At 37.2% G+C, this 22300-nt stretch overlaps 1 protein-coding gene across 7 annotated transcripts in view; it reads right to left on the bottom strand.

Moving 5' to 3' along the window:
- Window positions 1–22300, bottom strand: part of galt (galactose-1-phosphate uridylyltransferase) — a 46648-nt gene that overhangs the window by 5275 nt on the left and 19073 nt on the right. The window contains exons 10-12 of one of the 7 annotated variants that reach the window (XR_010911396.1): window positions 18415–18487; window positions 18059–18213; window positions 16649–17037 (exon numbers count right to left, since the gene is read on the bottom strand). Coding sequence is in view for 4 of the 7 variants with exons in the window: in XM_067483227.1 (XP_067339328.1) it covers window positions 9596–9712; window positions 18059–18213 (272 nt within the window). In the remaining 3 variants the exon portion in view is untranslated. Of the gene's footprint in view, window positions 1–9572; window positions 9713–16648; window positions 17038–17333; window positions 17555–18058; window positions 18214–18414; window positions 18488–22300 lie in introns of those variants that run through there. The other 6 variants (XR_010911398.1, XR_010911397.1, XM_067483227.1 and 3 more) reach the window with 6 other exon arrangements.

The raw sequence follows: 22300 nt of genomic DNA, 5'->3' as shown, positions 1-22300 counted from the left end.
GCTGGTTCAGTGGCTGGTCACCAGCTGCTGGCTGGCCAGGTGGCTGCTAACTGGCTGTTGGCTTGCTGTATGAATAGCCATCAAATGCTGGCTGGCTGTGTAACCAGTTACCTGCTGCCAAGGTGGGAGATGGCGATCGGCTGCAGGTACACTGATTGGCTTGCTCTCATTTTGACAGAATGAGTGGCTTAGTAAAATGAAATCAGAGCTAGTGACCCTACAAATAACCAAACATGATGTGACCAACACTTTTAGCACTCCTTTGACAACAAAAGTACATAAAAAATAGGAATAAGCTACCATCTAGTATAGCTTCAAATAATCATATTCCCTTTAGTTCTCAGCCTGGATTTTATTATAAGTGGTTCATTCTAACATTGCACTCACGTGCTGTACTGTATATGTGGGAATGCAATACAAGAGTCTCAAAGCTTTCCAAAAAAAGAAAAAAACAACACACATTAAAAAAACCAATAGTTTGTCTCTGATTCCAAACAAAAGAAATTACCTTAAGTAGCTATTGTGACCAACTGCATTGTGGGGAAACTAGTTCCCCATGCAGACATTTCTGCCCCTGTTAGTCAATACTCAATTATGTGCATTGGTCCTCTGAGTAGCTTACATTAAAGCTATAAATTCAAAATTCTAATATGTGGACAGTTACATATTTTTTTAATTCTTCATTATCTTAGTTTCAACACATTGAAATTGTCAGCTTTTATTTAAGTAGGTTAATTTTGGAAGTAATTGTTATAATTTAGCCCATTTAGTCAGAGTTCCGACTCAGCCAGTGAAGAATATTCCACCTCTTCACCCTGCAAAGCTCTGTGGATGCTTTGCTCCAATAGGTTTTTATACATTTGATTGAACAAGAATTCTTCTCTACAACTCTGCAATCATCTTGTTTATCAACAGTGAAATATCAATACATGCCAGTGAGCCAGTGCAACTGGCAGCCTAAAGCAGAGTGGCCATTGTAGGAACCAGGGCTCTTCCCGGTCGGGTGCTACAAAAATTGGGCCAGTGGTTCAACGTGTAAATAAAACATCAGAGAGAACCAAAGAAAGACAAAGAGACATGGATAGTGCCTTATCTGTTGATCATCCCTGTGGAGGAGGCTGTAACCCAGTGCTATCCCACTGTAGTTCTGTGCAGCTTTCATCTCCGTCACATGTAAGTGATAAGTTTTACAGCATAAGCAGTAAAAAGACAACAGGAAGGTACTTTGTTTTGTTTTTGTTTTGTTTGCAGCCGATGAATGTTATGTAGCTTCTTTTCAGCTCTGATTTCATCTGAAATTCTAATAAGTCAATTTAAGTACTCAAAGTCTGTGTGATTATCTCAGACTTACAGAATTTATTATGGAGTGATCTGGAAGAAAAGCCACTAAAATTGACTAAATATGTCTGGTGCTGTGTTTCCTGCTGTGCAGTTTGAATTCTAATCTATGTCTAAACCCTTTCAACTTGCACTTACAGTGAGTGACAGCTATAAATACTTTTTAATTAAATGCAAACTGAACAACATATACCAATTTAATTCTTAATGATGGTATGTTTTTTATTTTTTTTGTGAGGAGCTGTAACTACTTTACAGTATAGACTATAATATGAAAGGCGTTTGTTGGTGTGAGAGAAGAAGATGCAGACGAAAGGGTTAGATGGAGGCAGATGATTCGTTGTGACGACCCCAGAAAGGGAACCGCCAAAAGGGAAAGGAGAAGACAAAAATATAAAAGGGTCTGAAAAGGACAATTATATTATTAATGATGGAAAGAAAATTGAATGTGAGACATGTGCAGGTGTTTCTATTTGATGTATTTCATGTTGAACAACTCATAATTAATTTCAGCTCTGAGCCACAAGCAAACAAATGTTACAAGACAAAGCTGCCCAAGAAATATTTCATAGATATGTATAAAATTATATTTGAAACTTTGCAACTTGGGCACAATGTTTTAAAATGACTATTTCACTTCCCTATCTTATTTGCAATGTCTACATAAACCATCTCAAATGAAGCTGATATGTACGTGAACATGCTGAGGCAATAGCAAAACCTAGTCTTAGTGTATATAAAGTACAATCAAACTTGTAAGGGGATAGAATAAAACAGATGTGTCTGTGCATGGAACTAGTGTATTACCAGCACTCTTTACCCTGTGCTGATAAAACAATGTTGCCTATTTCTTAGAATGCTTCAATTAAATATAGTTATGCAAAAAGGCACACAGACACTGACAATAACAATGGAAAGTGAAGAGGAAAAGAAATTTGATGAGGCTGATTTATTGGAAGATACGTTTAGTCTGCCAGGACATCGATATCTCCTTCTCCCTGTCGAAATCACTGTCTGAAGGAAAACCCACCACTCTCACACACAGCAATATTAAGCATGTAGGCTAAGAATTCTGTGTATGAATTAACAGATCAAATTTGCTAATACTGTTTTGCTGTTGGGAAATTATGATATATGCTGAAAATAACTATGCAAATAATCATTCTGCCCAAACACATGCTTTGACTTAACATCGCTAATCAGTTTTCTTGGAAGCTTTGATATTAAAGTGCCAGATGGTAAACATTTTATAGAGTTAACAAATGCCGATCACTGCTATTCAACTTACATGGTCTCATTTGGAGTTGTGTTTGAATTACTAAATCATTTCACTCCATTTCTTTGGTTTTCTACTTTGTGTTTTGCTGCTTTGTTCCTTTGTTGCTTTCAGTCTCGATAGAAGCAAATAGTGGAGACAATCTGAAATTGCACTTTCCCCTAAATAAACACATGTGTGCAATGTAATTTGACAGATTTCAAATTGCGGATAATTTTCTGTAATCCAAACCCAGATGATTTTCTTAACCTTCTGCTGCTTCTGTAATTCTATTCAAGAGCTGTTGTTTTTTACAGTACATTGTTACACTTCTTACTTCCTTTTTCGATTTATTTGAACCAATTTTGCTCTTATATTTTTTTCTTGCTGGTTAGGCTTTTCTGTGTTTTTGCAGCATTTTTCTGAATGTCTGGGCATTCCAATGCAAATGGATGGAATATCTAGAGTGTGCCTGTGTGTTTACAATTAATTTCACATAATAAGACAAATAATACACTGTGAAGTCTTCATCATCCCTCCTTTCAGGTGACCAGTTGCTTTCCAATGTCAGCTATATTTAAAAAGAAAACAGCCCTAAAAAAAATATGCACACGGAGTAGTATGCCTTATCTATCATAAATTTGTCCCTGTATTATTGTTAAATTTGCAAAATGTACAGTCTGGAAAGAAAATGTATTTGCTTGTAAGGGAATGACATTTACAGGTGCTGTTAGAGGAAGCAGGAATAAGTCCTGCTATCAAAACCAATCACAGCTTCACTGGGGACAAAGGCCTCTATTCTACTGAAACCAGGGAGCAGTCCAAATGCAAGCCTAAACTTTATGGGCAGAGGGGTTATGGACATGCCCAACAATCGTTTTGCAATTTTCAAGACCATTGGCACTGGTACATACCAGGCACAGCAAGTGCAGTCAGGTACTATATGGAAGACAGGTGGAATACTATATTATTGGGAGCACTGTATTATAAGCAGGGGATGTTTCGGTGCCAATAAGGCAATGGACAATCATATTGGTTCCTCATATTTCATTCAGGGGCAGATGGTTTTTATGGCGTGGTGAGACTGAGGCACATTTACATTTAGTCATTTAGCAGATGCTTTCATCCAAAGCGACTTACAAGTGAGGTACAAGGCAAGCAAAAATCTAAATCAAGGAGAAAACATCAAAGCAAAGTCCTGTCAGAAAAGTGTTTCCATTTAATGAGATGCAAGTGCAAGAAAGAACGTTTATTTTTATTTATTTTTTGTTCATAGATTCAAGTCCGGAAAAGTTCTGTTTGCAGCAGTTTTTTAAATATCGGGAGTGAGTTTGCTGAGCGAGTTTGGTAGCTCGTTCCACCATTGTGGAATCATTAAGTTTTGCTCGCTGTCATCTATTCATTGTCAGAGCACAGCGGACAGCAGGGATTGTAGACCTGAATGAGGCAGTTGAGCTAAGGGGTTGTTGAGGTGATCACCCTGTAGGCAAGAGACAGAGATTTGAACCTGATGCGAGCAGCTACAGGAAGCCAGTGTAGGAGATCTGAAGAGTGATGTGACATGACTCCTTTTTAGCTGATTAAAAATGAAGCGTGCAGCCGCATTTTGGATCATCTGCAAGAGTTTGATTGTGCATACCGGTAACCCCATTAAGAGAGTGTTGCAGTAATCAAGACAAGATACGACCAGCACCTGTACACTTAGTTGGGTTGCATATTCCGTGAGGTCGGGTCTGATCTTTCTCATGTTGTAGGGCAAACCTCCAACCCTATGGTCAGTAGGTGGCCACTCTACCAACTGAGCCACTGCCGCCCCCTCAAAACCATTAAATATAATTTGGCAAATTTTAGACAAAATAGAACCTGTTTGAATATCAATGCAACAAAATAGTCATTAAAGTCTTTAGAGTCTTTGTACAAACAAACTTTTGAATATCAAAACAACGCAGAATCATTACAAACTTTTTCTTGTGTATAAACTTTTAACAAGCTTGGCTCCTTCTCCATTATGTGACATTTTTCATTTAATTCAGAGTTTTTTGTTAATTCAGTGAGAATATCTTCTGTAAGAGATTGCAAAGGAACTATTTTGTCAAACTGCCTTTTGGCAGTAAGCATTCTCTGTTAAAGATACAGCTCAGTGGAACACCTATACCAGACAACCCAAAGTGAAAATGTTTCAGATATTTTAATATCTTTAAAGTCAAATGACCAGGGTTATTACTATTTAGTGTTTTAGTGTCTTTCTTTTGATTGTTTATTGAATACATTTATTAATAATAATGTGAAGAAGAACGAAGGGAAGAAGAACAAACAATAATTTCATTAATCTTACTAAAATAGTAAACAAAAACTGTTAAAACAGAGAGGTGGGCACCTGGGGTGGCCAATCAGAGTTTAGGAGTGGCTAGTGCTCCCCCTCTGGCCTACCCCTGGATATCATGCTGCTGTGTGAAAATAGGAGACATAAAATCTACTGCTGTGGGATAAATATATCTTTAACCACCTACACAGAAAAACACAGTGTAGTACAACTTGTTGTGAGTGACACAGAACAACAATACTGAGAGTTCAGCTGAACTTGGGGTCACATCATTAAATGTATAATGATATTGATAATAATAGTGTTGTTTGTAATTTTTGTTCATGCATATATTAATTAGGAGTTTGTGAAAAAGTACAGAGTACAGAAAGTTGTTGAGGTCTATGGGTGCACGTCTTTGTCAAGTAATGGCATGAAAATTTGCAGTGCATCTGTGTATGCCGAAAAAAAATGTTTCAACAGACTCTATTGCAAATGCTGTTTGGGTCCAAAATGAGCACCAAAATTGCACTATACTGTACCACCTGATCAGCATAAACCTAGCTTAAGCTAAACCTCTTCTCCCACACCCGTGCAATCAAGTTCGCCCTGTACCAGGAAAATTGCAAAAGCAGGTGCAGCCTAAAAATAAAAAATAGACTAGTGCTGAGCAAAATTGCATAACACCTGCGTTTGAGCGAGCATTGTCATGCACCTGCAGAAAAATATAACCCATAATGTCACACAGTCTCTACGCACTTGCTATCTACAGGGATATAAAAATCACCACCAATAAGCAAGAGTGTTAAAATATTCTGAGGTGAAGCTTCTTCACTGAGCCTTGTAGACTCTGAGGAATAATAAAGTCCACTGCAGAAATCGTAGCGGGTTAAAGGTCACCAGATGCATACTGTATGTGTATATGTATCTGTACCACCTCAATATCTGAAGGACAACTTCATTAATTCCAGTAGGAATTTAATAGAGAAAACTCTGTTTGTTTGGCCTAGCATCACAGCAGCAGAGAATCAAACAGATTGTCTGGCCTAAGCATAGCACAGAAGCTGACAATAGGATCAATACGCAGTTTGCTTTCTTGTTTACCTGTGCACTTTTCTCCCTGTCTAAGCTGTGAGCAGAAGAACCAGTACTAATTCAAATATCAACATATATGATACGACATTTCTCTCACTATGATGAAAATAAAGAGATTATTCTATTCTATAAGCAAAGGCAAAGTCAGCCTACTTGCTTCAGTCCAATACAAAAATTATCAGCATCCAAATAAAAAAATAAAAGCCCTGAATGTTTGATTTTCCTACGTTTTGAGGTAAACATGTCTTTTGCCCATGCTGGACTGAAAAATCACTCCTGAAAAACACCTATAATTCTACTATCCATAAAACAATGTCAATAATTATAAAAGAAAATGATAAATAAAATACAAAAAAAAAATCCAAACTTTCCTGAGCTGAAGCTCATTTAAATGGATTAAGGTAAAGTAGAAAACTGTGCTGTGAACTGTGCTGTGATCTGATGAGTCAACATCTAAAAATATTTTTTTTTAAAAATCATGGACAATGGATCCTGCGTTCAAAAACCAGCATCTGTGATGGTTGGGGAGGTGCGTTCCTCCACATGGCATGGGTAATATGTACACCTGTGCAGGAAGCATTAGTGCTGAACATTATATGCAGGGTTGTATACAGCATATATAACTGTGTGACCGTGTTTCTTGCTCTCACGTTGTGATTTATTTATCAGACCACATTGATTGAAACATACGATTTACAACATTTGATAAACTCTCAGAGCAGCTCAAAGCAACTGGATATCACTTTATGTGAGATTACAAAGACAAAAACCATTTACAAACTTTTCAGATCAAAATGTGTAGATAGATTTAGACTTTGGAATTAAAGCTGTAATCAGATTGTCCCCATGGGGTACAGTTGTTTCATCTTCTTGCTTTAGGTAAGACGATAGGTATGATAAAACCAACTCTTCGAGACAATAAATGGCACAGTAAACAACACAGTGGGCAGTGAGATAACATCCAAAAAACACCAGTGGGCAGCACAGGTTAACAAGTGTTTGTTTAACTTTGCTAAGACAAGCAGGATAAAAGACAGTTTTTTGTTGTTGCCCACAGACCCGGAGGCTGATTCTAGAAGTCCTGCAGGGTTCAGTCCTCCTATCTTGATTTGACCAGAGTTGAGGTTATCATTTGAAGCCTCTCAGTATGTATGAAAGTGTGTTGTATTATCTACCAAAGTAACATTAGCATCACTTTTTCTAAATATCTGATAGTGGAAAGAGACAAATCAGCCTCCTCTCCTGATCTAACCATTTTTCTCCCTCTCCAATGAAAGTTTAGAGATTTGGGGATATAGCTGCGTGTTTATCCTGTTTATCTTGCAGACAGTAATAAATATTATAATCCAACAGCCTTCTCTGTGGTTTTATAAAGTGGAGTTAAGGGAGTTGGGGCCTTTGCTGAGCTACAGCAGCTAATATTCAGTTTCTGAAATCCATCTGCTTGCCAATTCTCATGGCAGCTATGAAACTCCTACTTGACCCTTTGGGGCTATCGATTGTATCTGTTTCTCTTGTCAATGTAAAAAAAAGAAACAAAAAAACCAAAACAATATAAGACCAACCACTGCTTAGTCAGCTGTAATATAGATAAACTATATAATAGGTGGAGGTGGATGAAGAGAGGACATAGAAGAGGATCAGGAAGAGGAGATACAGTAACAGTGAGAAACCGAGTGAGAAAAGGGGGCAATTTGGAAAGGAGATACGTAAAAGAAAAAAGAAGAGAAAGTTAAAAAGAGAGATAAATGTGATGTGATTACTCCTTAGAATGGCTACAACTGTAAATTCCACTTTCCATACTGTACCACAGTAATGAGTCCTAAAACCTGGAAATCAATTTGCATTTTTGCACTTTGGGTTTCTTTGTCCCAAAGTCTGTTGGACTTTTAAACTTGTTTTGGTTTAAATGCCTAAAAAAAGGTCTGTAGTTAACACAAGGACAAGAGATTTCTAAAAAAAAAAGGCAGCTGCTAGCAAAAGGCTACAAAGATTGTCAGAATTGTTCTATTGATAAATACTGATCTACTTAGTCCATGTGAACAGCCTGGTTGAGTTTTGTGATGAAAGGTCAAGTATGATTAATCATATCTGATTAGATTTTAATGCTTGTGTTTTATCCAGTTGTAATGGTAACTTATATTTATGAAGGACAAGTCAAAGTGTTTTAGCAAACTGGCTCTGGGATACTCATGTGTATTTATCAAGTGTTCAAAAGAGAAAAGGTTACATAAAAGGAGTAAAGGGCTGGGAGCAGTAGCCTGAGGGGGGAGGTATAAAACTATGTGCAAGGTATAAAGTTTAGAACTGCATAGGATAGACACTCGAAACTCTGATGTACTTCTCACTTGCAAGAAAATAAAACTAAAATACATTCTGGATGTTAAAGCTCATATATGTTAACCAGAAGGGGACCTGGTGGATCAGTGGTAGAGCATTGGGTTGGGGGGCAGAAAGCTGTGGGTTTGAATCCCACAGCTTTCTGTGGCAATCTCCACCAGGTGTGGCCGCACCTAGCCACCAAGGGTCCGAAGCCACTCCCAGGCCCAGAAAGAATGGGAGGGTTACAGCAGGAAGGGCATCCAGCATGAATGCTCATGCTAATTCAACATGTGAAAAACATTTCTATTTGCTGACCCCTGAAGGGACGAGCCGACAGCCATTGAACTCTATGTACACCGGCCTCATTTAAGGTGTTTTCTTAGGCCCAGTGCATCATGCATTGAACATAAACGCATAAACACTGAAAAATAAGTTTTACTTTCATTTTTAATTCAACCCTTGGTACATTCAATCATAAAAAGGAAAGGTATGATAATATCCACACTCATATGTAGCATGTGGTTCAAAGGTTTCTGGATCTTCTGTGCAAGCTTTGTTCAACACCTCCTACCTTTACACTGACACAGTATCACATGACAAATTTGCCTCGAGGCACACGCACACGCACACACACACGCACACACACACACACAATGCCTTTATAAGGGAACAAAATGGAAGAAACAGCAGAAAGATGAAGAGAGGAATGACCCCTCCTCTAGATTGGACATTGGACAGATATGATTTACAACTTGAATAATCAGAAAGACAACATAATAAATTAAACACATTTAAAAGGAAATTTCCAAAGTTTCCATCACCAGATATGAATTACTGTATACCACCTTTTCTTCAACTTGAAGAACTGGCCAAAGGCTAGATTACACCCACACGGAGTATTAACCCAAAGACCATTTGCATGTCTAAGAGAAAGAAACTACATACAGAAGGAGAGACGTGGACAGCATGAACACAAGGAGGAGCATGTGAGAGACACGTGACACATTAGAAATAAATGTTGAACAGATTCCTTGTTTCTGATGTCACTTATAGACTTCTGGTTCACTGCTGCCTTTTAAAAGTCTCTTACTGCCCCCTGTCGTTCATGTAAATACCGCTGCTCCACAACGAGCACACGCCACTAGTATGTAGAGTTAAATTTCTTCATGTTTAGCACAGTTTAAATGATAACACACTGCCTCTGGAGTGTATCTTATTTTTTTCTTTGTCACACTAGAAAGTCTCCCCATGCCTCGAAAACCATCGGTCTTGGTTCATTTTCATTACGCTAGCCCTGCAAGACGCTGGGATCCTACTGTGAGAGCGTTAAGCTTCGTTTGAAGTCTGCTGCTGGTGTGATTTAAAAGGGAGCTCCAAGGCAGAGTGAAGTCATTGTTGGCCTGAAAAAACATTGACAGAACAGAATAATGCACACAAGTAAAATTGGTTTTACAAAGTTAATAAATAAATGGTTGGATAAATAGATAGTGGATCCCCATCAGTGTTCCAGAAAGTTTACGTGATACATCAGTGTTTTCGTGTGTTTTACTTTAGCTCACTAGACAACCTTCCCAAATCAGAGGAAAAAACAATTCTCTTTTACTTCCATTATACCAGCACTGCATGGTTGCAGGAGCCAACTGTGAAAGTTTTCAGCTTCATTTGAACTCTGCTGCTGATCTGTTTTGAAATAGGGCTCCAAGGCAGAGATAACTCATGGTTGGTCTGAGAATTAAAAAAGATGCACAAGTGATGCACATAAGGGCAAGTTTATTTTCAAGTCTGTGGCTGTTAAATTGCCTCTTTAGTTCAACAGCTAAATCCCTCGTATCTTCTCATTCCAACTACAAATTTCCTAATTGGCTTTACATGTTCAGTAAAGCCAGTCTGTCTATAGAGATGTTTTACAGGCCTGAAGAAAGAACAAAGACTGAAGCATGCTACGTATGTCTCAGACCGGACCAGCGCCTAAAGGAGAGAGAATATTGCACCAACACAAAGACCCCACATGAATGCTAATATTGCTGTGTGTTTGCTGGATGTATCAATTGTTTGCAAACACAAAAGCCATAGCAACTTATTAAGGTGAAAATGTGTCAGAGCTGTGGCGAGTTAAGTGTAAAAGGAGCATGAAAAATCTAGTCAGGGTGCACAGATGGAGTGGGAGGGAGGGTGTCAGAGCCTCATAAAAAGGCACTCAGGCTAAAAACTGGAACAAATTGTTAGAAGATTTTACAATGTAATGAAATTCAATACAATAGTCTTGAGATAGACCTCACAAAATATAACACTCAATCGTTATTGAGGAGGTTTCAAAAAGGCTCCGATCCAACTATAGTAATTCTTCTGAGGCTGTAACTTGGGGATGTGTTAAATCATTTTGTTTCAAATTAAAATAAAGTGCTGTCTTTGCATCTTCCATGCCCTTTTCCATTCTTTCTGTTTCTTCCTCTATCTCCTGCCCTCCTGCCTCTCTCTTTTTCACTCTTCTCTCCCTCTCATCTTAGGATCTACAGCACCCAGTGAGTTGACAGATTACTAGGACACAGGCTCACTCACGCCTCAGTCTAATTGGAGTCTACTGAGCTGTTAGCTGTGCCTGCATTTATCTCACTCTGTCTGGTCAGCCGAAGGAGAAGAGAAAGGAAACAGGTTGAAGACTCTTTAATAAATCAATTAAAGCTAATGTCAGCCTGCCTGTCACAACCTCGGTGAACAGAAAAGGTCAGCACCCAGATGTATAAAAATGATTGACAGGATTATGGCTGTGGGATAGATACACTGATATTTATTGATGCATGGGTGATGGAAGAAGGAGTACAGTATATGGAGAGTACATCTGTTGATGCATATATTCACATCATAAAAGCCTTGAAAACCTTATTAGTTATCAAATTTCAATCACACATAGTGGGGTTGTGTGCAGCATCACCATAAACAATAGCTTTAAAAATGACAATAGAATTGAATCAACTATTCAGTGATACCGTAGTGACTTAAAATCAACATCATACTATAGTATATTCTAAGTGAAATGTATTTATTCAGGTGTTAATAATACAGTTGTTCCAACCACTTTCCTTTTGTTTTTTTTTTCTTTATAGTTGATGTGTTGTTACAACAAGGACATGCAAATTTTACTAATCACATTTCACAAAGCACATTTGGCATCATTATCTGCACTGGGAGAACAATCCTCAACCAGAACAGTGGCAGAAAAGACAAACATAAATTTGGCAAAAGAGCCATAATTCCTTCCTTCCTTTGCCAGTGAGGAGTTACACAGGGGTTACACATAAATGCAGACACAAAGACAAACACATTCCTCTTTGTCTTTGTAGAGAGAGAAGTATATATCTTGAATACACGCAGAAACACATATGCGTGCACACACATACAAAGTCTCAAAGGATGAAAAAGATAACAGCATCCCCCAGTGAGCCCAGAGGCCTGGATAAATAAATATTGACCTGAATGAATGAGGTCTGTCGCAGTGGAAAAAAATGCCTATACAGTACATTTATACAAACAGTCTGACAAACATCTATGCCATAGAACAATACCTCACTCTAGAAACCAGCCTCTCACTGTTTATTACAGTATGTTTCAAGAAATCAATTAATATAAATAAATATTTCTATTTATAGAAAAACTGAGATTGAGATTGCTGTAAGTGGTAATACACGTGCACATATAAGCACCTTTGTTCATGTGCATCCTGAAACTTTAGCTCCCCAAGTTTGCTGAAATACTATCCTTGTCTGAAGTGGAGTAGGTGGTGTATCAATAATAACATGTGATGATGGCTGATGGACTAATAATGATATTTTAAAGCCTGCTTCTGTGTTATCTTACTGTCAACACACAATTGGTCAATAGTCCACAATAGTCCCAAACACTAACAAACCAAAAGGCTACAATTGTTATTGTGTATGAGTTTGATGCATTTGACATGTTTACTACATCTTGTGCTTACCTGAGCAAATGGTACACTCCAATTAAACTAGCTGAGGCGGAGACGGTAAAAAGCAACTTTGTGGAATTATGTGTTAGTTTGAACAGTGTTTTCTTTTTATCTTTATTATAGTTCAATCATATGTTGTTTTTTTGAACTTCTGGTGTTTTGCTTTTGTGCCTGTTTCATTAAATGTTTTGTTGTTAATAAAACATGGATTTCTGCAAATTTCTGTTTCCATGTAGAGTGACACAAACAACAGCACTGTTTGCAATTTTCTGGTTTTATGTATAAATTGGTCATTAAATGTCATTTGATTGTCAGTCTCAAATATCAACAAAGAGAAAATTTCTAAGCTGATAAAACACGGTCATGATTTTTAATGTGCTTATTGATCAGAAACAAACTTAGAATGTAATGGCAGTAAACGCAACAGCTAGGCTTCTGATGTCAATGTCAACTAGAGTCAGGCATTATTAGTTAATGGCAAAGTAATGAAACAAAAATGGAGGTGTGGTTTAGAACTACTTTGACTTATAAAAACACTCAAACAGTATCAGTGTGCTATTCACAGCCAGCAGAAGGTTAAAAAACAGGTCTCAGAAGACCTATAATCATAAGTTGTTGATTTCTCTTTTCACGAGTGAACCATATGCAAAACATTGAACAGGCATAGTATCTATGGCAGAAAAACCCCCAGAGGACACTTATTGCTTGACATGCCCCCACACTACTGGGAAAATGTTTTGTAGACAGATGAAACAAAGGTAGAATTGTTTGGGAAGAACACACAGCACTTTCTATGGTGTAAAAACAGAACTACAAACCAACATGAAAACCTCATACCAAAAATGAAGTATACTGAGAGGAAGCCTCTGGATACGATCCACTTGCCATTGCGGTGGGGAAAAGGAATTCTCAAGACTATCAAAGCGTCCTATAGAATAATGTCAGAGTGGCTGTCGACTAGATGAAGCTTAGAAGACGCTGGGTGATGCAGCAGGACAATGACTATAAACCTTGAAGCAAAACTACTACAAAATGGCATAGGTGACACAAAATCTGCAGATTGGCCTCAAAAGAGCTGTTCACACCAGACATGCTAAGAACATGGCTGTGATGACGCGTTCTATGAAGACAGACTTAAAATTTCTCCTGAACTTTCCTGAATTTTTTTAACCATAACTCAGTATATTTAATGAATATGTTCAATAAATGAATGAAAGGTCTTGACTGTTCGTTTTCAGCTAAGAAATATTTGTCAATATCTGCGTCATTGGTGTGGATCACATCACGTTTAATGACCAATTTATCCAGAAAACCAGGAAGCTGCAAACAGTGCTATATTTTTTCTTGAGACAATATGTGGAGTGGCAGCATCTCGCGAGAAACCATAAGCCTAATTTTTGCTGGTAATGGTAATGCTATTGTGTTAGAACTAGTGCTGGAGAAAAATATGGATTTTCCGATTAATTGTGATACTTCTTTAAAGTATTTAATATTGATTCATAAAATTCAAAGATTGGTCTTTCCAGCTCCTGCTGTTCTCAGTAACATTAAACATGTTACATCTGAATATTACATGTAAACAGTTATTGCTTGCTGTATGTGGTTGATCAGCGACTCTGTTATCCACCAATCTCGCAGTTGTGGGTTCAATCCCCGGCTCCTCCGGTCACATGCCGAAGTGTCCTTGAGCAAGACACTGAGCCCCAGCTTAGTTGCTCCCGGTGAGCGGTGGCCCCCATCTGTGTTTGAGTGTGTGTGTGATTGTGAGTGTGAATGGGTGAATAAGAAGCAGTGTAAAGCACTTTGAGTGCCAATGTAGAAAAGCGTTGCATAAGTACAGAACATTTACCATTTAAGATGAATCTAGAAAACACCTGCGAGAGGGACAGACTGAAAAGAATCCAAACACTGCTCTGTGATTTACGCTTGTTTTTGAAGAGACCTTATCTATGAGTGCAAGACGAGAAGAAATAGTAGTCAAGTAAACGGTGTGTGGATGCAACTTTATTTAATCTGTCTACTTTAGTGGGAGCTAAGTCTAACTAACTAGCTAACAGCTGTCTCCATACATCTGAATGATGTCTCATCACCACAAGCACTGCAGATAAATTGATTATTAAAGTGGATATGCTGTAGTTAGTTGGAGCACCTGCTGCTAATAGTCCATCTGTGGTACAGCATTTTTTTATATACACGTTTACGTTAGGCGTGGGATTGCATCCCTGGCCGTATGTGGTCTATCTGTGCGGTGTTTGTATGTTCTCCCTGTACTTGCTTGGGTTTCCTCCCACGGTCCAAAGACATGTTAAGTTAACTGGTGACTTTAAATTCCCCATAGGTGGGAATGATTGTCTGTCTGTGTATGTCTTTCTGTTGGGCCCTGAGATAGACTAGCAACCTGTCCAGGGTGCACCGTCCACCATAAGGCTCACAAACCCAAACAGGATAAGCGGTTACAGACAATGGATGGATGTTTACGCTATCAACTGTTTTCATGTGTAGGCTGACTTGATAAAATAAGAAAGAAATTAATTCCTAGATATTGGCAATTATCTGATGTAAACATAACTGAATCAAATCTAAAGGAAATATTTTTTTTGTTTTGTATGGATCAAAATCTAATTGATTTGGGGGATGTGTGCCAATATTTAGCCCTAGTTAGAACTGAACATTTGTTCTTATTATTCAGTACCAGCATATAATTACTATTTTAATATGGAGAAATAAGGTTTAATCAAATTTACATATGACAATCAGATTTCATTAGCATTTTCTAAATCAAATTTCTAATAACTTGAAAGCCAAATGTGTTGGTCTTCCAAAACTCTCGGCCTCTGCCACTGAATTGTAAGTCTCATTTCTGACCCATGACTTTTATTAAACTCTAAAAAAATTTAATAACAAATAAGGCGGGTGGTATCTGGTAATTATACTTGTCATTCATTAACTTACATTTGTTTTAAAAATCTAGATTTTACTTTAATAATGAGGATCTCTCACATACTACTTTATTTCTCTGTGGGTTATTGTATTCTACTGACCTATTAGTGGGCGTCTAATCACTAACAATTCTCTCTGTTGCTCAGAAAGAATAAATCAATGAGTCTCAATAAATCTCATTCACATCCATTTGATCTATTTGTGTTGAAATGCTGCTATGATAAATTTATGTCATGCGGGATTATGTTTCAAAGCGTAGATTGATTTTTAAAAGGATGCACAGTATTATTACACAATGTGTCTGACAAAAATGAAAGCAGACAAGATGTTTACTGTGATGAATTGAGTTGTTTAAGAGTTTCTGCAAGTTGAATTCTATAATAAATAAAACCAAAATAATACGGATATGTTTGGGATGATTAACCATATGGCCCTTACCAGTTTTTTTTTATGATCTGACATAGTTGACAGAAAGCTAGGATTTAAAAAAGCACTACAATATGAACACAACAGCTTTGTGTTTTTGTACTGTTTTCACTGATATTTGCGTTCTCCACTAAACCTACCAGCAACTATCATGACTACATGTCAAACCTCAACCTTTATTCTAATATAACAGGGTGGAAATGTGTGATTCAGAAACATTTAGAATATTTGCATTAATTGCCAATTTGTTTGATATGCAATAAGGTAACATCAACTATCTCTATCTTAAAAAGGCTAGATTGTTAATGAAGTAAAGAAAGATAAATTAAGTCGAACAATGCACTTCTAAAATGTGTGTTATGTAGCACAGTTCATAAATTTAAAGATCATACGCAGAGACATGCTTAGGCCATCGCCATGCTTAGTGTCCTCAAGTAAAAGACTGATCCACTATTTATTGTATAGATATTTTTCTAAAACAAACCCTTAACTCTGACTTCCCTAATGCAGCAGACATGATTTCTGAGATTTTAGTTCAAAGAGTCATATTCTGAGATTATGTCATTCGTTTCAATTTTTTTAAGCAATACTACCATCTGCTGTTGTCATACTGATAGCACACATCTTTATGTTAGAGAGCAGCATCGCTGTCCATGGTTCTGAAACATATAAACTCATCCATCTACAAAGTAGCTATTTATCCTATATATAAAAACATTTGTCATCTATTTGATCACTAATTGTATATAATGTTAACCTTTACATGTGAAAGTTGAAGTAACTAAATTAAGTTTCCCTGTACATACATCCATACAATAAAAAAACATTCATTTAAATCACAAATAACTCATTGTTTTGTTGTAAGAAAAGGCTCTGTGGTTGAAAGAGTTCCAACTTAACCAGTCAAAAATGTTTTTCTTAATTCAACATAAGAGTCAGCGGAGAAGAAAAAACTAAAGTTCTCTCATTATCACCTGAAAGCATGGAGGAAGCATTCCACAGCACATTTTGTTTGAAAATGATTTCATTTAATTTAGTAAAGAGCTCAGTACCTGATTTGTGTACACAGAAATGTATTAACAAAAATATACATATGCTGTACAATGTGCCTCACAGAATAGGATATGTATAACCCTTGTGTTGTCAAAGGCACTTTCACATGTTTTTACAATACTTCTAAAACAAAAGTACAAAAAAGGTATACAGTAGGTGAAATAAAGAGGTGTAAAGTCAGTTTGGTGTGGTCCAATTTGAAATAATCCCTTTACATCCACCCTTTAAACGGGTTATTTAGAATTTCATTTTCTTTGATCTTCTTTCTCCTTTCCTCTATTTGTCTTGGTTCTGTCTAGTTATATAGTGCTCTTCTGGTAAGTTCCTTAGCTTCTCAGCAGCCTATAATTAGAAAAACACAGCAACATTGAGCTTAAACTGAATACAGGCTGTAAGGCAAATACAGGGATCCTGGATTTGCATTGTAACAACTTCTGGAAGGAGGGCATCCTTTGATAGTCTTTGTATGAAAGCAATGACACAAATGTCATACATCAAACCGCAGTACTTTATAATAGTGGAAAAATATGTATGCTGTCAGAGCGTACCATGTCACCATCTGTACTGCAGGAGGTTGTTAGAATTTTGTAATTGCAGTATAAAATAAAACTAGCAGAACTTTTGGAGAAGTATAGAGTGGGGGAAAACAACTCCTTACGTCACATCGGTCACATATGACCTTTGTAAAGCCAGAAGAGAACCAACAAAACCTTGCTGATCGAAGGACAAGAATGAGGATAGGAAATGTGAGCTAGCAACCAGCTAGTTTATTTTCAAAAAGATCATACAAACAACTCTCAGAGTAGATATTGTGATGTGGCCCACAGCTGCCAGGGTGGTCCTCATTATTGAGCAGATCCTTTAGAAGGAATATACTGGATGAATCTCTACAGATGTCATGCCAAGAATGAACCCATTGCTTACAAAACTGCAGATTAAACTAAAGAACATGTGAAAATGCCTGATGAACATTAGCATCACATTCTTTGTTTGGATGAAATCAAAGTTAGCCAGTTTGGATCACAAGAGTCAAGCAGTGTGAACTTGGTGCCATCTGTGAAACGAAGATTGTGCTGATACATTGTAGAGATATTCATAGATATCACTATGAATGGAAGTTTAACCCTAAATAGTGAATGAAAAGTTGACTCCCAGTCCCAGGCATCTTAAAAGGAGAGGGACACCCCCCCCCCTGATGGATTATGGATAGTTAATAATGATTAAGTAATTGGCTTTATACTTCATTGACTTTGGTTTAAAACGGAATTGTAATAAATAGGCTGCATATTCAGTTACTTAACATTTTATTGTTGTTGACCAGAGGGGGTCAAAGTGTGTTGTATCCAGTATGTTTTTTACTCACCTGTTCAGGGGTGAGGTCTCTCTGTTCCTGAGCAAGCATCTCATACCCCACCATAAACTTCTTAACTGTAGCTGAACGCAGCAAAGGAGGGTAGTAATGGGCATGCAGGTGCCAGTAGGAGTTGTTTTCCTTCAAATGGGGACCAGTAGGGGCTCCTAAATACAAACAGATAAAGAGAGAGCAGTGCTAGAGTTGAGAAACAGTGCTGCTTTTACAGTACAATTAAAGTCAATCAGAAGCTCTGTTCACACTAATTGGAAAAGTAAGACATACTGTAACAAGTTATGTTTAAGCAGTTAGCGAACCAATCTCACCTAGTCTAACTATAAAAGTGTTCCCCCTTTGTACATTTTTACCTCTTCTGCCCTGTGTATATATTGCAGTGCATCTTTAAATTCTCCATTGCCTCCAGCAGAAGCTCTTTCTCTACTGGGGTGAAAAAAAAGTGTCATTTTTAGGACTTATTTATACATTCATGACTTTATTTTCTCTCCCTCTTTCTGTCTTTCTCATAATAATCATTATTTGTTCATACACAGTGGAGCTCCTTCACTGTGGGGGCACCCAGGTAAAGAAGCCCATCAAGGCCCTCCCAAAAAACGCTATGCAACTGTCAAGATGGCTTGAAGGGCCCCAGTCAGGGGGTTTGTGATCATGGCATTTGAGTCATATCCTTTGTTCTGGGAAAGAAGGCGTCTCAATTCTTTTTTTCCCTCTCTTTTATGCTGATTTTCCTTCTAGTTTGTTACTGTCTGTATAACTTTACCAAAACCTAACATCTTAATTTTAAAAATGTTTTTTTGACTGTGTTGCTTTCTTAGTGAAAGGTAATGAAAGGTAAAAGCAAAAATAAATAAATAAAACAGCCACAACATACCTGTCTTAAAAAAATGACAAAAGCATCAATCCCTAAATTTTTTATTCCTTAAGAAAGCTCTTCCGGTTCTTGACAGGAGATGCTGATCAGACAGAGATGGCGATTACAGGAGGGTGACAAAAAGGAGATTATTGGATTGGAAAAGAAAAGATTGAAGAGCTTTGATAAGGAATGAACAGAAGCAAATGCTTCTATTAGTAGACAGTTACCCAGTTTTAATTTGTTTTCAGATGAGTTAGCTTTGACTTTGACAAATCATAAAATGATCTGACACATTTTCTACTCCCTACATATTCAAAATGGTACAATAAAAATTTACTGTAATTTATTCTTTTGTATGTAGTTCCAGGCCCTGTTTGTTTCTTTCACATAGTCCTTTAGTCAATCGGTTAATACAGTCTGTAATGTGCTGTGTGTTTTTCCTTCTGAAGAAACAGGCAGGTAGCTCTGTCTAAGCCATGATTTCCCAGATGAGTCAAACACCATCCAACCACTTTTTTTAAATTCACACTACCACTAATAAGCACGTCCCTAAATAAAAACTTGCTGTTTCTAAATGAGCTCAAATAAAGCACAAACACAGATGGAAGATAACGAAGCTCATTATGTGAGCTGGACCTGAGTGTGTTTATGTGCACAAGGCTGCAAGGTTCAAAATTAGATGGTTAGTGTGTGCACGCTGCCGTTTGTGCATGTTGCAGATACATTGTGCTCTACAGACTTCTATTACAATTTAAGCCCTTAAGCCCACTTTCTGAGGTAAAAATAAGATTATTTTTGGGAGATGAAAGTGCTACTATTCTGTCAACTGTAAAATGAGCAATGGAAACACAAAGCATGTAATAAGTCTATTTGTATACCTTACAAGCAAAATGTAAAATAATTTCCACATGGTCACACCTTGTAACTGCTTGAGGCATTCTCTCTGATTTACCTGAGGGTGGATCTGAAACTTAACACCCTTAATAATCATTAATGAGAGCAGTAAAAAGCACAACTCTCAATATAAACTTTATGTCAAGGTAACAGCAATAGTGGTAAACATGGATGGCATGGCAGCTTCAAAGAAGTGAAGCCATATATATAATATATATTGAATAAGTTACAAAGCTTTGAGTATTGAAATAATGAATGGCTCACTCAAAGTGGGCAGGAATTAATAAATTACAGGTCAAATAGTGGTGGGTCAAGTGCGGCTTGATAAAATGTGCAAAGTCAGGTGGTGACTCAAATTCACATTACATTGGACACAGTTCTGTAAATGCTGCAGAATCCAAGATGAAAATTTTCCAGAAAAATGGGATTTGGATTAAAAAATACATAATTTTCCAACACTTATTTAGCACATAACCAAAAGTGATTTATAAACAACTGGAAAAGGGACACAGTAACAGAGCTTGTTTTCTCTACTGTGAAAAATTGTCTTTGCCTTCAGCACACTGCTTTACAAACACTACAGGACAACTGACAATGATATGAGGATAAACAGAGAAGACACAGTATCAACAACCAATAATAAATAAAGATTTTTACATTTATACTGTGTATTTATATAAATTAATAATTATTTAAACATTGCCCAAGTTGCATTTAATATTTTATACCACAGAGAACATTAACTTGACTGCTTTACCCTTTTTATTAATCTCTCTTCTCCCTACATCTCTCACTCTCTTTACACTTTGCTCGCACTCTTTTCACTGATGGGAATAACAACAGAAAGGTGCTAATGAACCAAATATTTCACAGATAATTAAATAGATAAGTGTACTGAAAATTCAGTATAGAAAAAGTGCAAACTGCCTTCTGGTACTAAATGTGTACATGATAAGCTGGCAGGATTGTTTTTTGTGTACGTGTGTGTGTGTGTACCATATAAAAGTTGTGTAATCCTAGGGACCTGATTGAACAACTCTAAGACAATACTTACTCAAAGTGTTTTCCTGCTTTTTTAGAATTTCTCAATAGCATTATAGAGAAATTTATTCTCTTTGCTATAAAAAATAAAATGAACTGACAACCTGAAGTAACATGAACTGTGAGGTTTTGTTTCTGTCGAAAGAAATAAAACAGACTAGAAGATTAAAGCAAAATCTTAATACAAGACCTGCAGGAGGCTTCACCACTGGTGACTTTAGACTAAGATTTAACTTCAAAGATCTGATATTGGATAGAGTAGAAGCAAGGAAATCAATGGCTGTGTCCTCTCATGCCCTCTGCCCTTTGGGTGGGAGTACATCATCTCTTTTTATAAATATCTTTCATGTAGGCTTTCTTGCTCTGAAAATGAATAGCAGCATCAGACTGACAGCAGCAGGTCAGCAATCCAATTATTAACAATAGATACAGATAGTAATACCTATATAAGCTTTTCGAAACATACTTCCTAAAAAACTGCTTCCATACCAATATGAACTAACAAGAAATCTTGGAAGTGCTCTCGCATCTATGCTGTAGTGTTTATATTTCCAGACCCAGTTCTGCGTGTTTTTTTAGACATTTACCTGTCATTCTGAAGAATGACGTACAGTCAGCAAGCATTAAAGTTTACCTTTTCTGAAACAGCTCAGCAGGATGTAGCTACTGCAAAGATTGACCCTGCAACCTTTAGCTTATACAAGGATCACTGTGACCATTCAGGCACGATGACACTGCTCTCCTTTCTGTCGCGTACCACTCAGCGCATCACTGCACACTGCTACCCTTTGTTTCAGTTTGAAACCACCAAGGCATTTCTCTGACACTGCTTGACAGTAGCTTTACCCTCACCATCTCAGCACAGGTAAATATCAGCCAGTGCCTTTAAGCTGTGTTGATGACAAACACCTTTCTGTACAAATCTTACAGTCGTCTTCTGTGTTTGTGAAAGCTGCATCTTCACAGTGGGCCAGTTAAAGCCATTGCCATTGTTTAGATACGAGTCATAGGTACGTCTTAAAAGCCAAGCTGTTTTTTTATTCCATGTTCCATGTTCTCTGACTGTGGTGTTTTGTTGTGACTAAAAGGTAATGTCAGGTGTGGGAATTAGCAGGATAGAGACAAATTAAGATAAAGAAAAATGTGTTAAATTGAACAGGTTCAGGATGAGTAATTACAACAAACATTACAACCTGAGCTATTTTTCTGTATCCACAAGATCATTACCTTCAGACATAAGAGTCCCATTACAATCACAATATGACCTTTTAGCTCTTGCCATTATGCCTCTCATATGAATACTTGGTCTTTCAGAAGATGAAAGGTGATTATTCACTCATCTCGCTCAGCAAAATGTACTGTATTAAAATAAATTATTTGGACACAAAAATCATGTGTGCACCTTATCTCTTACCTAATAAACCTTGTTTTTTAGTACAACACTAATT

This window comes from Channa argus, chromosome 18, assembly GCF_033026475.1.
Source record: "Channa argus isolate prfri chromosome 18, Channa argus male v1.0, whole genome shotgun sequence".
NCBI lineage: Eukaryota > Metazoa > Chordata > Actinopteri > Anabantiformes > Channidae > Channa > Channa argus.
The sequence above is the reverse complement of the archived record's forward strand: the minus strand, read 5'-3'. Positions and strand labels throughout refer to the sequence as shown.